Source organism: Brienomyrus brachyistius, chromosome 3 (genome assembly GCF_023856365.1).
Source record: "Brienomyrus brachyistius isolate T26 chromosome 3, BBRACH_0.4, whole genome shotgun sequence".
NCBI lineage: Eukaryota > Metazoa > Chordata > Actinopteri > Osteoglossiformes > Mormyridae > Brienomyrus > Brienomyrus brachyistius.
In genome coordinates, this window is record NC_064535.1 from 27004335 (window position 1) to 27018889 (window position 14555).

The 14555-nt window shown below is 42.3% G+C and overlaps 1 protein-coding gene across 4 annotated transcripts in view; it reads right to left on the reverse strand.

Annotated features, from left to right (window-relative positions):
• LOC125738891 (liprin-alpha-2-like) overlaps positions 1-14555 on the reverse strand; it is a 95378-nt gene that overhangs the window by 27730 nt on the left and 53093 nt on the right. For all 4 annotated transcript variants that reach the window (XM_049008392.1, XM_049008391.1, XM_049008393.1 and 1 more), the window contains 4 exons: positions 7071-7172; positions 5101-5265; positions 4529-4603; positions 1929-2039 (listed from right to left, as the gene is read on the reverse strand). In XM_049008392.1, the coding sequence (XP_048864349.1) occupies positions 1929-2039; positions 4529-4603; positions 5101-5265; positions 7071-7172 (453 nt within the window). The remainder of the gene's footprint in view (positions 1-1928; positions 2040-4528; positions 4604-5100; positions 5266-7070; positions 7173-14555) is intronic.

Genomic DNA, 14555 nt, shown 5'->3' on the forward strand with positions numbered 1-14555 from the left:
TGCCTCAGAAATACCTGTAAATAAAAGAATAATTTTCAGCAGAATTTTAAAACTTTAAATCTAAACGCTTTTTGCGGTTACAAGCCCCGTATCATCTTAAGAATATGTATTACTTTTCTAACAGCTCCTGACAAGCGAACATGGGAATCACACCTTGGAAGGGATATTATATGCAAATTGCAAAAAAAAAAAATGGTTGCTGAGCACAATTGGATTCCCGCATTAGTCTGCAGCCTTATTTAGCTCCAGTTAGGAGGCCTTGCTTGCAGACACAATTGCCTGCCTTTCACAGTAACAAGGGAGGTTTCTTTTCTTGGATAATTTCCCTCCACTACAGATGTTAACAATCCATCTGTGCTTACTTTGCTGAAGTAAAGATTGAGAATGAGTGTCTGGAAGGGGCTCAGGGGAGCTGTGAGCTGACCATAGGACTACACTACCTCATTGTCACTGTCATTACAGGCATGGCTATAATGCAGTCTGAAGACAATCAGTGAACATTCTTACCCCATGGTTTGTAATCTGAGCTCCCAGCTGGTTTCTCTAAATCAGGTGTCATATTTGTCCAGCTTTAGTACTTTAGTTAACCAGTTAATTCTTTCAAGTCTTTTCTGGGTGCATTTTGTGAAACCTGGCAGCACCCTGTTTGGTTTTTCCTTTCTTATGACCAATCTGGGCCAGCTGAGATTGGTTGGTTCCACAGTCTGGTCAATGATGCTTCCTGGGAAGGACTGGGATGGACCAGAGCCAGCCTCTGTGTCTGAATTCAGGACAAGATGCTAATGCTGTCTGAAAGCGATGGACAAGGACTTCTCTGCTGCTTAAAGCTGCTTCTCATTTACTGTTCAAGTACATCAACTAGGGATTTTTCTTGCTCGAATTAATGCAGATATACAGGGACGATATGAACACAGCAATTTAATAATTAAAGGAAAGAAGTAAGGGTATAATAATAATAACAATAACAATAATAATAATAATAATAATAATAAAATAATAATAATAATAATAGGGGCGGCATGGTGGTGCAGTGGATAGCTAAATTGTCCGTAGGTGTACCTGTGTGAGTGAATGGTGTATGAGTGTGCCCTGCGATGGGCTGCCCCCCCCATCCTGGGTTGTTCCCTGCCTCGTGCCCATTGCTTCCGGAATAGGCTCCGGACCCCCCGCAACCCAGTAGGATAAGTGGTTTGGAAAATGGATGGATGGATGGATAATATAAATAGTACACATAAACCAAAACTGCAGCTCATAAAATATAGGAATTAAATACAAATCCCAACTCTGACATACATTATATACATATAATTATATGTGATTTAGAGAAGTGCTTGGTATGTTTGTAAGTTCCACTAAGGAACTAAAAGACCAAATTCAGTTTGGGGAACCTGGACGGTGCAACTGTCTCTGGAAAGCCATCAGAAACCTTCTAGAGCAACGACCATCTGGTCCTCGAGGACCCACAGATGGTCCACATTTTTGCTCCCTCCCAGCTCCCTGCCAAACAGTCCACATCTGAAGGGAGCAAAAACGTGCACTGGCTGCAGGTCCCCGAAGACTGAACTGGAAAACACCTGAGTATCCCTGAGTGGTGTGAAATTAAAGCTACTTTTGCTTTCAGATTGAGGATTTCAGAGTTTGGATCTTAAAGAGAAATCTGGTGTAAAATTGTTCGTGCTTTACTAGCCTACCTACTGCGGCCCCAAAGAAACAAGCATTTCTGCTGCTTATTGAAAAAGGAAGTGACCTCATTAAAGCGACTGCCATTTAAATAGTGCATTGTCTCATTCACCTTTTATGTTGCCAGTGATGAGCTTGACACACCATTTCGACTTTGCTCTGGAATACAGATGGCAGTAATGGTGTATTTCTAAGCCACAGTTTTAATTCCCCATGTAAACCCATGGAACGAGTTACGGTTGGCCCACCTTGCCGTGGGTCTTCTGGGTGATATCGGCACTCTCTGGCAGCTCCTCCGCACCCTCCCCTGATGCCACTTTCCTCTGGATGCGGGCATTTTCCTCCCGTAAGGCTGTGATCTGGGGGGGGTTCGTGGGAAGGACACAACCCAGAACTCAGTCGTTGGAAACAAGTATCATTAGATCATCAATGAGACATCTCTTTACATGTCTAATGTTGACTCCGGTCCCTCCAAGGTAAGACATGATACTTACATGATGCTCAGGATGATTAACATCATGATAAACTCCTGGTTTGAGCCGACCAAAACGTACCAAAAACATTTGCTGTCTTTATTTTCATGCGTTGCAGACAACGTCAGCATTTAAGATTTTCTCGACTTGAGCTACCAATGAGGAGCTGTTGAATCGAGTGATGTTTACCCTGAGCAGTATCTTTGGCTGGAGACCCGGGTAGTAAAACCAAAATGAAAACATCACTTTGAAAGGAGAATCAACACTGCAGTAGATTCCTCCAAACTGTTTGTTTACTGGACTTTGCTTTGAATTCGTTTTCTCAGCCAGGACTTTTGCCTGAAGCAATTTTTGCTCATTTCACAGCTGGAAATATTAACAGGCTCATGCAGTTTAAATGTCTTTCCCAAGAATTCTGCAGCAAGGAGTCAGGTTTGAATGTGCAGTCTTTAGCTCAGCTCATAACCGTTCAGCTACATGCTCACTCATGTAGCTTCTCGGCGTTAGACTCCCTACTGGCCAAAAATACGTATGTCACACCTTTGCAGAAAACAGGATTTGTGCAGGAGACTGACGTTTGCCATCAATTACTACATCCTCTCTATTTCAATGCATTTTCTCCATGTAAACCACATGAATAAAACAACGATGTCATTAATTTTCAGAAGACACTTTGCATTGTGTTTGTCATCAGACCTTCTTACAGTAAGTCACTAAGATCACACTGTAGATCATTAGAAATCCCATTACTGATAAAGTTTACAGCTCAGAGACGCAGCGACGTGCTGTCATCTGGTAGAGCAAGCCCCAGGCTAACTCTGAAAATAAATTCCAATAATTCTAACGTTATATTCCGAAGTGCAATGACACAGTGGACAGGCCTCATGAAGACGTCAGCAGAGAGTAGCGCAGAGCGCAAACCTAATTGCTTTTGCGGTGGCTTCAATCCAGCTGCACAATTGATTTTGCATTAGTGGTGATCAGAGAGGGTTCATAAATTCATAATTTCCTGTCAGTATAAACACGGTGTTGTGGCAGATGCAGATATAGGGCTGAGGCTGTTTTTAGTTGCAAAAAATAAAATACCAACTCATTTTTAAGGTTGGTATCATTTCTCCCTCCTCAGTTTATAAAGATAGGTAAAGACTTTGTTTCAGGTTAATATGCTGTCGCAGAAATTTCGCCACGCTTTTGCCGAACTGCTTCCTGACACCACTGAATGTCAACGTTTACTTCATTTCAATCGTCAGTCCATTTGTTTCTGCTCAATTCTTCATGACTAGACTCGTGATTATAATAATTGTTATGTTCCTCAGCAAAGCGAAGACGAAGGCTAGATTTTTGCAGTGGTTTTACACATGTGATCACATGCCATATGGGTGTGACAGAACAGATAGCACTGCGTTCCTTTAGAGACCAAATCTGATTGTGAATCAGTGGGTATTGCACTCATTTCAATAGCACATGAAGAAGATTTTTTTTTTACTTGTAAAAATCAGAACTGAAAATGAAATATTTCATTCACACTCAACTCATTTAGATGGAGAAATAACACAATATCAAAGATTGAAAGTTCAGGTTCAAAAAGTACAAATCCAGACCAAGGTTTTGTTTCAACCAACCAGTTGAGTATAAAGAGTGAGAGTCACAGAGGACTCAACTGCTTGGTTGAAACAAAAACTTGGATGTGTACTTTCCTAATCCGAACTTTCCACCTCTGTACAACATAATTTTTTAAATTCATCATTTATAATATGAAGTTTTGTCCATATTCAAGATTCTACCGAAGATTCTATAGAAAAGATGTACAATTAAAATATAAGTTCTATTCAATCTTCCGCACTATGGATTGATGCAGGACCTTTTACTTCTCACCCCGCAAAGCTCAGTGTGGATTCAGGTCCCCCCAGGATTATAGGAGCGTCACTGAGTCCTATAATCCTGTCCAGCAACAAGCACCCCAATGGCAAACTTGCATCTAAAAGGTCAGCGAGGGAGATATCAGTAAAATGGGATCTCAACCAAAAGTCTTGTGGATCTTTATTTAAAAACATAACTGGGCAGATGAAGAACACTATGGTTGCCTGATATTGCATTCTGCTTGTGGGCTGTTTGATTTGGGAGAAGGTGAGAACTTGCCTCCGTGGGGAGGCAGTGTGTGAGAGACAGATAACAGAGACAGGCCTCAAGCTACAAGAGCGCAGGTGAGAGAAGTCGGTGAAGTTAGCAAGGATGCAGAGCGTAGCGGCAAAGCAGGGATCCGCATCTCCTTACACTCTCCCACAGCTGAGACCTATCAGGTTGAGCTGGGGGAGCAAATGAGGAGTGAAGCTGACAGACATGCGACTGAGAAGGAAGAAACGGTCCATCCTTACTTCCTGATTGGCGGCCGTCAACTCCTCCTCCAAGGCTGAGACCCTCTCGAGTGACACCCGCAACCTTTCCCTCACCTAAAGAGAAGATTGCACTCAAAATACAGGTGAAAGAAGAGTCAAATCCATCCAGCTGTAAAGTGAAGAGAGCTGGGCTTTCCTCAGAGGACAGACAGCAATGCGGTTATATAACTCCCCTGGTCCCCTTCCTGGAGACCGGAAGCAGATAGCCAGAAAGCCTCCTTACCTTTGGTTTCAGACAATGTCTCCCTTCAACGTCAGGGTAATGCTAAGTGTGCTGTGGGGGGGGGGAATTCTCTATATCCATTTATACCCATGTATAATTACTCACTGTCACTGGGGGCATGATAACTGTGGTTCATCAGTTCATAAGTTATTATTAGAAAAAAAAACAATGCATTAGGTGCATTTGTTTATGTAAATTGCACCAGTCCATTTTTATCACAATTGAAAAGTTCATTCGAACAAACAAACGGATGATACATTAAAGAAACATTAAACCCACAAATACACATGCAATGAAGTATAACAAGTGCTTTTGACCTTTTCCCTACCTTTTCATCGAGTGCTTTGTGGTGTTCAAACAGTGACTTGAGAGCTTTGAGAACCTCAACCTCGCTGGAGACACCAGAGGGCGACTGGGCCTGCCTCTTGACCACCGTCATGCGGAGCGATCGCTCGTGCCTGGACACCAGGCACTCCAAGTGCTCCAGCAGGAGCTGGGGGGCAGAAATGTCACCCGCATGGTCAAACACGCGGTCAGTATGCGGTCAGAACTTCACAATGACTACTGACCCCTAGAAAGAAGTTCTAGGAAATAAATTTTACAAATACCATGTAAATATTATACTTCAAAAATATATTATTACCTGGCAGAGGAAAATTGTTTACAGAGTCTTGAACAATACTGCAGCCATTTGAGAATGAAAGACAGAAATGATCAGCGTCTAATTTGGACAGGCAATGTTCTGCGAGCTGATGATGAGCAGATGGCAGGGCCTGTGCAATACCCTGGAGGTGGAAACGCGCACCAGCACATCGTATCTCAGGAAAGGGAACTTCATGCAGCCTCAGAAGAGGTGTGGCAGTCCCTGGATTTTCCAGAACATTCAGCTGAGATTTGGTTTCACAAGTGGGCAGCCAGGACTTAAAGCAAACCCTTCCTATAGAGCCTGAGGTAGCAGGATGAAATTGCACATCATGCTATTAGACAGGAACAGCCAGGCTGGCAAAAACATCGACCGCCACATTGCCTCTGCTGCTCTGCTCTCCCGTGGCATTCATTAAAAACACTAAATGTGCAGACTTAGCTATAATGCTTTAAAAAATGTGCTAGGTGCTTCCTTCAGTGTTTAGGGCTTTTCTGTGTGGGTGTGTGCCCTGTGATGGAGCAGACCCCAGGCTTCCTGTCATAGGCTGCACCTCCCCTAGTGAGTGGACAAGGGGATAGAAGAAGGAAGTCCTGGCCAGAGATCAGGAAAACTACTTTTAAAAAATTGTGCTTTCCCCAGAGGACAGTGTCATACGGAGCTGACGATGTCACTGGAGGAGGATTCGATGGAGCAAGAAGACAGCACTGGACTAGGAGCATCACGACAGAAATAGGGGGCAGCACTGAAGGAGTGTCAAAATGAAGAAATGGGGCGGCACTGGAGGAGGAGTGTCATGATGGAGAAAGGGCACTGCAGGCGCAGTGAAATGCTGGGGAAATAGAACGGCACTGCAGGAGGAGTGTCACAACAGAAGAATGGAATGACATTGTCCCGTGTCATGACGGAGAAAGGGGCGACACTGGAGGAGAAATGTCATAATGGAGAAATGCGACTGCACTGAAGGAGGAATGTCGCAATGGAGATACAGGCTAGCAATGGAGGAGGAGGATCATGATATAGAAAGTGTCACGACGGCATGATGGTGTCTAAGGTAGATGTTGTACAATGGATTCCGCCAGAAGTCGCCACACTGATCTGTAAAGCTGCCCGTCCATGTATAGCACCCAGATGATGGACAGACTGAGACCCCTGTCACTGCCTCATGCTTTTTAACCAATCAGAACCCAATTTTCAGCCCCGTTCTCTGACTTGGCTGTCATTCTGTGAGATCACCAAGCATGCCTCAACTGCTCCTATGCTTCTAGCACGTCACCTCATGTGTGTTACTGACAATCAAACTCTGCAGATATACAACACTAGCTATCAGCTCTGCATGGATCCTGCGATCATTCCATCTCATCCGTACCATCTGATGACGAATCAATCCAATAACAGAAAATGCAAAGGACTTTCTGTCTTGTATCAGCAATACATGGGAAGTCGTGACCCTAGAAGATTCAATGCGGTAATGAAAACAGGGGATAAATATGATATGTCTCTCTGGTAGACTGGTAGTGACACATTCGCTGGATATGCTCCTGTTTGGTCATCAGTCAGATACTGGCTCCAGAAGAGTCTGGAGCTGAGGAGTGAGGTGTGAGGTGCCAGCCAGTTGCCCATCTACCTCTTCCTGGATGCTGGGTACTACTCACCCGCGTGTTGTTCCGCTCCGCCTTCAGCTCGGAGATCTCCTCCTCCTTCTCCAGCAGCTGCTCCCGACAGGCATTCAGCTCCTTGGTGAGAGCAGCGAACTCCTACGGAGGACACACATGATAATCGACCATATCAGGCCCACACTACCATTGTAATGAATTATAACCTTAGATTTAGCTATTTATAAGCTTACCGGTCCCCTGAAGGCTTACATTTGTCTTCCTCTGCTTCAAAAAATAATTTAGAGTCATTTTTTAAAAGACCAGCACTCTTTCACAGAGGTTCCTTCACAAAATAAGGAACCCGGAAAGTGAAATCGTCCCTCTGGGCCATTAAAAGACTATTAATCTACGTTCACCAATAAACTGCAGTGATGAGAAAATGGCTTTGAAACACCAGGATGTCGAAGGCTTGGGCTGAGCGCGATTTCAGGTAAAGCAGTCCTAGACTCCATGGCATCAGAGACTTTGATGTGGGGGGGGGGGGGGTTAATAATGTAAATGTAAAGTTCTGGTTTTTTTGTATGGATGGATGAAACCAAACAAAATATTGGGGAGATTGGGGAGATATTGGGAAGGTATACCCCCCCGTCAGCCCTGGTACCAATGATCCTGTCCATACCCAGTAAATGAAGTTTGATTGACCAGTTATGATCCAGGTCTGATCCACTTATGATGAACGTGTATGTATCATACTGTAGGTATGACTGTATGAATTAAAGTTCAGATATGCTTCTTCAAATTTAGGTTACTTATTTATGTACATCACAAAAAATAACCACTTACAGTGACTACAGTATACATGTCAATTCCACAACTCTACAGCTGTATAGTGATTTAACTGTTTAAGCGCAGTGAACTGATCCAGATCTGCTAAAATATATACAATTACAGAGAACAAGAGCTAAAACAGAGTTTTAAAGCTTTATTAACATAGATTGTAACTATCAATATAAAACACGTATTATATCTTAAGTGAATTTGAATTTAATGTTAATTAGGTCTAATTAAAGATTCAGATGGAAGAGAAGCATCCAGAACTCAATTTGAGAGTCACTCCAACAGATTAACCAATAGAAAGTGGTATTAAGACAGAGCCCCCAATAATCCCACCCACCATCCAATCATTAATCGGTCAGTCCCTCCATTCTCCATAACCACTCATCCAGCATAAGGTCACAGTGAGTTTGTAGTATACATATCCCAGAAAGCACAGGGAGCAAGGTAGGGCACATCCAGGATATATCAACAACCAATAATTGGAAAAATATTTCTTAAACAAAGCATTTACAGCGGCCCCCCTCATATCTGTGGTTACAAAAAAATGTAAAATGTGTAGCAGTTTTATAATTGTCCCTTCGTCCTTTGAGGAGTTTAAAAGGCATGATTTTCATTGCTCCATCTTCCCTTGGTACATGACATGACATTTTTCATTGCTCTATTGTCCCTTGAGAATTAGGCTAAAACATTAAATCTCTTTCATTTGAGTACAGCAGTGTAAAGCAACATATAATGTATAATGTATTTTATTGCTGTATTTAATGTTGGTAATGTCTAACTGTGCATAATTTATCAATTAAGCTTTACCAAATGAATATACCGGAAAATCACGTTATGTGTGTGGTCTGCAGAAGGTCCACTGTTATCCACGGTGTTGGCTATCCATGGTACGTCTTGGAAATTATCACCTGCAGATATGGGAGACCACTGTACATACTTAATAATATTAAATTAATAAGTTATGCTGAAGTTGGCCTTAATTTTTAATGCAAAAAGGAACGTGAAGCAATAGCAATCTAATTCCAGCCAACACCAACAAGTGGAATAATGTCACAGGTTCTTGGAGAGGGATCAATGCTTTCAGGGCATTTTGTAATGCTCACATCACAGAGGACTGCCAAAAATGTTGGCAGAGGTTTAGCCAGACTAAACCAAATCAAATGTCAACACAGTCGGACATTACACAGCTACAAGGCTGCCCCATAATTTGTTTCTCTAAATGAGGAGAAAACATTTAGATTTTTCTTGGCTATGTACTATAGATGACCACAACCATGGAGGGATTTATACAGTACAAGAGCAGGACCAGAGGAACGCTGGCTCCAACTTAAAACCGATTGGCTCTTGGAGTGCCCCGTCCCTTGTCACTCACCGAATGACAACATATCATTGGCTAATGATAAAGCAGGCCCTTCCACCAATAACCCACCAATCCAGCCACATTCATCACTATTATCATTACTCGTTCTTAAATAAATATCTTGTTCCAGCATCTGTAGGATTTGAACTGATATTACGATTTGACCTTGGATTATATAGTCTATTGAGTTTTTCCTCCTTTTTCGCTATGTAGTTCAATTTTATCGGTAGTGTAAGGCCCAAGAGGGGAAGGAACACAAGCATAAACTGGAGGGTTACAGCCATATCCCTCTGTCGACCCATGACATGGCATAACTCACTTCCTTGGTTGCTTCACTGGTTCCCATTTGACTGAAACAGGGACTGGTACAGGTAAAGGTAAAGGTAGTTCTTCAGAGAAATGTAAGAATTTCTTCAATTACTCATACAATAAAATATATCGGAATATAGCCTATTTGAATTCTTCGACTGCGCAATTTAAGTATTATAATTAATAAAAATTTCATATTAATGAAGATCTGTTGGATGATGTCACACTACAAACATTTCTGGTGACTGCATTTTGGGAAAACACCCCCCAGTTTTCACACACTGCCACTGCGTCCAGTGAGACTCCGTGAAGCGTAACTTATGAAGCCCTATCAGCTTTTCCCTGAGGGACATGCCGGCTTACGGCTTTTCTTTTTGTTTTCCACATTATCCAAGGAAAGGCTATCTATGCAGTTTTTATCATAAGTATTTTACTATCTCATTATTATGATCTGTAATACCTCCGAATAAATGTGGTTAAATACGAAGACTGTGAAGACTGACTTTTATGGTTGTATTTTCCGTATTTCTCTAACAAAGCAGGTCTAGTTGACTGACTTTTACTCAAATGTTGCCTGTTGCATGTACATTTGCACAGAAGCCAATATGGGGAATTTCCTGTGAGAACATTTCATCTATAAATACTATACTTTAAAAACATACCTACTACGTAACTGATGGTATGAGACCACAATTGTAATAAAAATAGAGGCAATAGGGAAGTCAACAGTAATGAATGTTCGCTTAATCAAATTCCTCACACTTAGCAGCAGTATTGATTGAATTACTATAGGGCTTTCATTGTGATTCACTGTAGTATTTACCAGGAAAGTCAAATATCATAGTAAAAATCTCTATCCTTATGGGTACTGTAAAAATACTTGGGTTTCCCAGTCTTGCCTCTAGACAGGGACGGATTATGGGTTGTGTGGGCCCCTGGGCAAAACGTTCGCGAGCCCCCCCCCCCACCACTAGCACCACCACCACAACCACCACAATTCAAGGGCCCTTGGCAGCCAAACGCCCTCCTTATAGGGTCAGGGGCCCTTATAGGCAGAGGATCAAAGAATGTAGGCCCTCTAAAATAGACAAACGAAAATACATTGTTGATAAGCGTTGCAAATTGTTTTGGGCTAGGGGCCCCACGGGCCCCCTGCACCCCAAGGGCCCCTGGGCAGCGGCCCCGCTGGCCCGGTCCGTAATCCGTCCCTGCCTCCAGACTAATGCATTCTGGTATCTCAAACATTGCCATGTATTCTATTGTAAAAATGTATTGACACGGGGGTGTTTTAAGCTTGAGGAAGGGCACATTATTTGCGAGATTTAATGTTTGTCATGTGATCTTAATTTAGCCATAATGAACACAAGCAGTGTGAGGCTGATGAGCAGCATCTCGGCGACACCACAGTCATCAGTCTCCCACCCCTTGCAGTGAGCTTGTTGCTAAGCCAAAGCACCCTATCATCACTGTCAGTTCCCACCATATCCGATGCCTTCGCCTACACTATAACTATGGTGCTAAATCAGGGCCAACAGTTTTGCTAAACTGAAACTGAAAGTTCAAGTTCTGATGTTGAACTTCAAAAAACACAACAATGTAATCAAACTAAGAATAAGTGTTTGAAAGTTTTTTTTGTTCTTGTTTAAATATAATTTAGATTCACTTCTGGATTTCTTTTAAATAAATGTTTTACTATCATATTCAAGATCTTATTTTTTCAGTTTCAAACACAGTTTTAGCTTGAATACATTGTGTTATTTAAAGTTTAACATCAAAACTTGAACTGTGTATCTCTGGTCTGTTTTACATGTAGCAGCCCCTATTTAAAAGTTTAAAAAAAACCTGCAATTACTGTAAATATCTTCCATTGTCAGTGCAGATGCCCCCATTCTTCAGCTATATTAATACTAAAACTGTCATTCTTTACCAAGCTGAACTCCCTTCGTATTTTCATGGAAACCGAGGCTGAAACTTGCTGTTAGGGATTTTCTAAGTACTAAGCCACAAATGTGACGTACCATCCTTCCCCTAAGACAAACTGAGGATGCTCTAGCGTACTGCCGGTACACCTAGCGTAAGCGTGGTACATCTAACCCTACAGCCAGCCTGCACAAAGACGCCGTCATCAGTCACAATGGAAAATGTATAATCTGCTAAGCGATTACACTGATCTAGAAATCTAGCATGGCCCTTAAAGCGAAGAGCCACCGAATGCAGGCGATCGCAGCGCGGCTGGTGAGTCCGCAGCCTCGAAAGCTTCCCCTGGGGCAAGATGATGGGGAAGCGGCGTTTACCGAGATGATAACGAGGCAGCGGAGCATCCCGGTGCACGGTATGGGCGCTGCCTTCCTGAAGGTATCCGCGTTAGGAACACGTCTGTAGGTAATGTATTAGTCAGCGGCCAAGTATTTTAGGTAGCAGGGAGCTCAGGTATGTGATAATTTTAGCAACTAATCATTATTCTAATAAGGAATGTGCTATCCTCCCCGCTAACCCACACAATGTCAAACAACTCACACGCTTGCTGTTTTTGGGTACAGCTGCTCGTTTTATTTTAGCTTTTAGAAATCCATTCCTTCCTTACAGTGCACCTAAAGTGATTCAGACAGCCCTACCTAATTTTATCCGTGTTTATTTTTATTTATTTATTTTATTTTCAGTGTCAGGTCGTTCAAAACAAGGCAATTGTTCTTCCTAGTGGGACCCTTGCCGGAGTTTCCAGCTCTCTCTCCGGCTGTAACTTTCCCTCAGAGGACTGCAGTTTAAAAGGCTGGCGAAAAAAAAAGAAATTTGTTTCGGAAAAGACAAAAAACAAAACAATACATACGAATGGATTATAACTATAATTTTGGCAACAGGAGTAACAGCCTGAAATATCAACCAGATGACAGGAAGTTATTAGTAATAAATGTCTGACTCATGCAAAAATCCTGATAATAATTCTAGCTTAATCATATAAAATACATTGTAATTAATGGTTAATCATTCATAATGCATTTTTTACATTTCATGAATGACATTTTGCATGAATATCATACAATAAATAGTGTGAAGAGTAACATAACACACATTAAGTGAATTTGGCCTTAAACGTGCCATTATTCATCAGCTGGCAATGAGTCGTGGAAAATAAATCGTGTCCGGCAGCTATGTAGGTACACTGGTGGTTAAACGTATTATTTCAGTTACTGCAATAATGAGGTATAAACCCACAAGGCTGAAAATCAGAAAGTCAGGATTAACATCACATAAAACTGAATGTGAAAAACTCGTTCCACATTAGCTGTGGGTAAGTTTGGCAAAATGAAAATACAAGGTTTTAAAAGCTAGTATTTCGGAAACTGGTGTTTTAAAAATATAAATACAAGACGTATTACTCAAAAGCTTTGTAATCGGGGCTTATCTGTTCTGTAGCTGACATGTATAAAGTGGTTAATTCATCCACAATGCAGATTTAGATTAGTCGATATGCTCAATTCAACCCGCAAAATATTAACTGAAATATTAGAAAAGCAGTGATAATTAACTGTAGATAAGACAGACATTATGAGATGTAAACAAAATTTCTGCTTTAGTTATCAATCCAATCAGTTAAAGGCTTGTGCTCTCCATGTGTAAAGGAGCTAAATGCTATGCATGTATTTTACACACACACACACACACACACACACACACACACACACACACACACACACACACACATAGGTTTGTAATTCTATCTTTGTGGCGACTCTCCAGTCATTTCAATGGTGAAAACTCCAATTCCAACATGACGACCTTAACCCCTACAACGCCCTAACCATAACCATAACCATAACCATAACCATAATTAACCAGTCACAAATCTTTCTAAAATTGAGTTTCCCCTCATGAGGACCGAAAAAATCCCCACAACATCAAAATCAGGTTTTTAATCACATTGTGGGGACATTTGGTCCAGTGTAAACATAGATCCGGGAGCCGGGGCGTGATGAGGACAGTTCCTGTACCTCCTGGCTCTCCGGCAAACCGCTGGGACGGGGCAGACATGCATGGAGCCACATGTGAGAGTCCTTTCCGGCGAGCATTCTGTGCACACTCCGTTCTAAACGCCGAAAACCCCCAGACCCAGAGAAATGCTTCCTCTGTCCATTTGTCTTTTACAAGTCTCTATGAGCCAGTTGTCTCCCCACCCACCACCGCTTACAAGCATCGGGTCCCTGCCCAACAGAGCAGGCGAGGGCTCTGTTAATTGGAAATATTTCAGAGGGCTTGTGGGGAATGGGCGATTTGATTAATACCGGGCTGCTAAAGGGCTTAAAAGATAATTTCCTGGAGTTTGCCCTGTACTGCAAGTGGGATTAATTTGCTGGCCCCCTTCTGCACGGACGGGGGTGTTTGCTTAGTGGTGCTGTTAGCATTGCCATCAGCCATGCTGAGCTCTGATGGCGGGGCCCTCAGATAGTGGCAGCGTGACGCCGTTCAAAAGTTTATACACAATGAGCAACACACCTAAATATCACACACTATCCTTCACAATTATGAAAGGTCTCAGACATGAGTGGGCTAAGTCTCAGTGCCCATGATCAAAAGGGTGCTGATTTACAGGTAGGTTTCAGCAGAAGAGTCACATGTCTGTGGGCCCTTGATCAAAGCCCTTAACCCCCAGCTCCAGGGACACCTCATATTGGCTGATATTGCACTGTGACCCCTCTCCCCAAGCAATGAACAAGAATTCCAATGTACTTGAGTAAATGGCAAATAAAGGACTTATCTCAGTCCATTCATCCATTTTCTAGACCTGCTTGTCCTGTGCTGTACTCCAGGAGTCCAAAGCCTATTTTAGAAGCTACTGGCACAAGGCAAGAAACGCCCCAGCATGGGGTGGCGAACCATCGCAGGACCGATCATAGTTAACTAAGAAAAGCAAACTAATCTGGAGGATTCATTTCCCTCAGAAGAGTGAAATATGGAAACCGGAATGCTAGGTTTAGCCTCAAGAAACCAACAATAAAGAAATTTTTATGCTATATATTTAACTTTTATGCTAAAATATA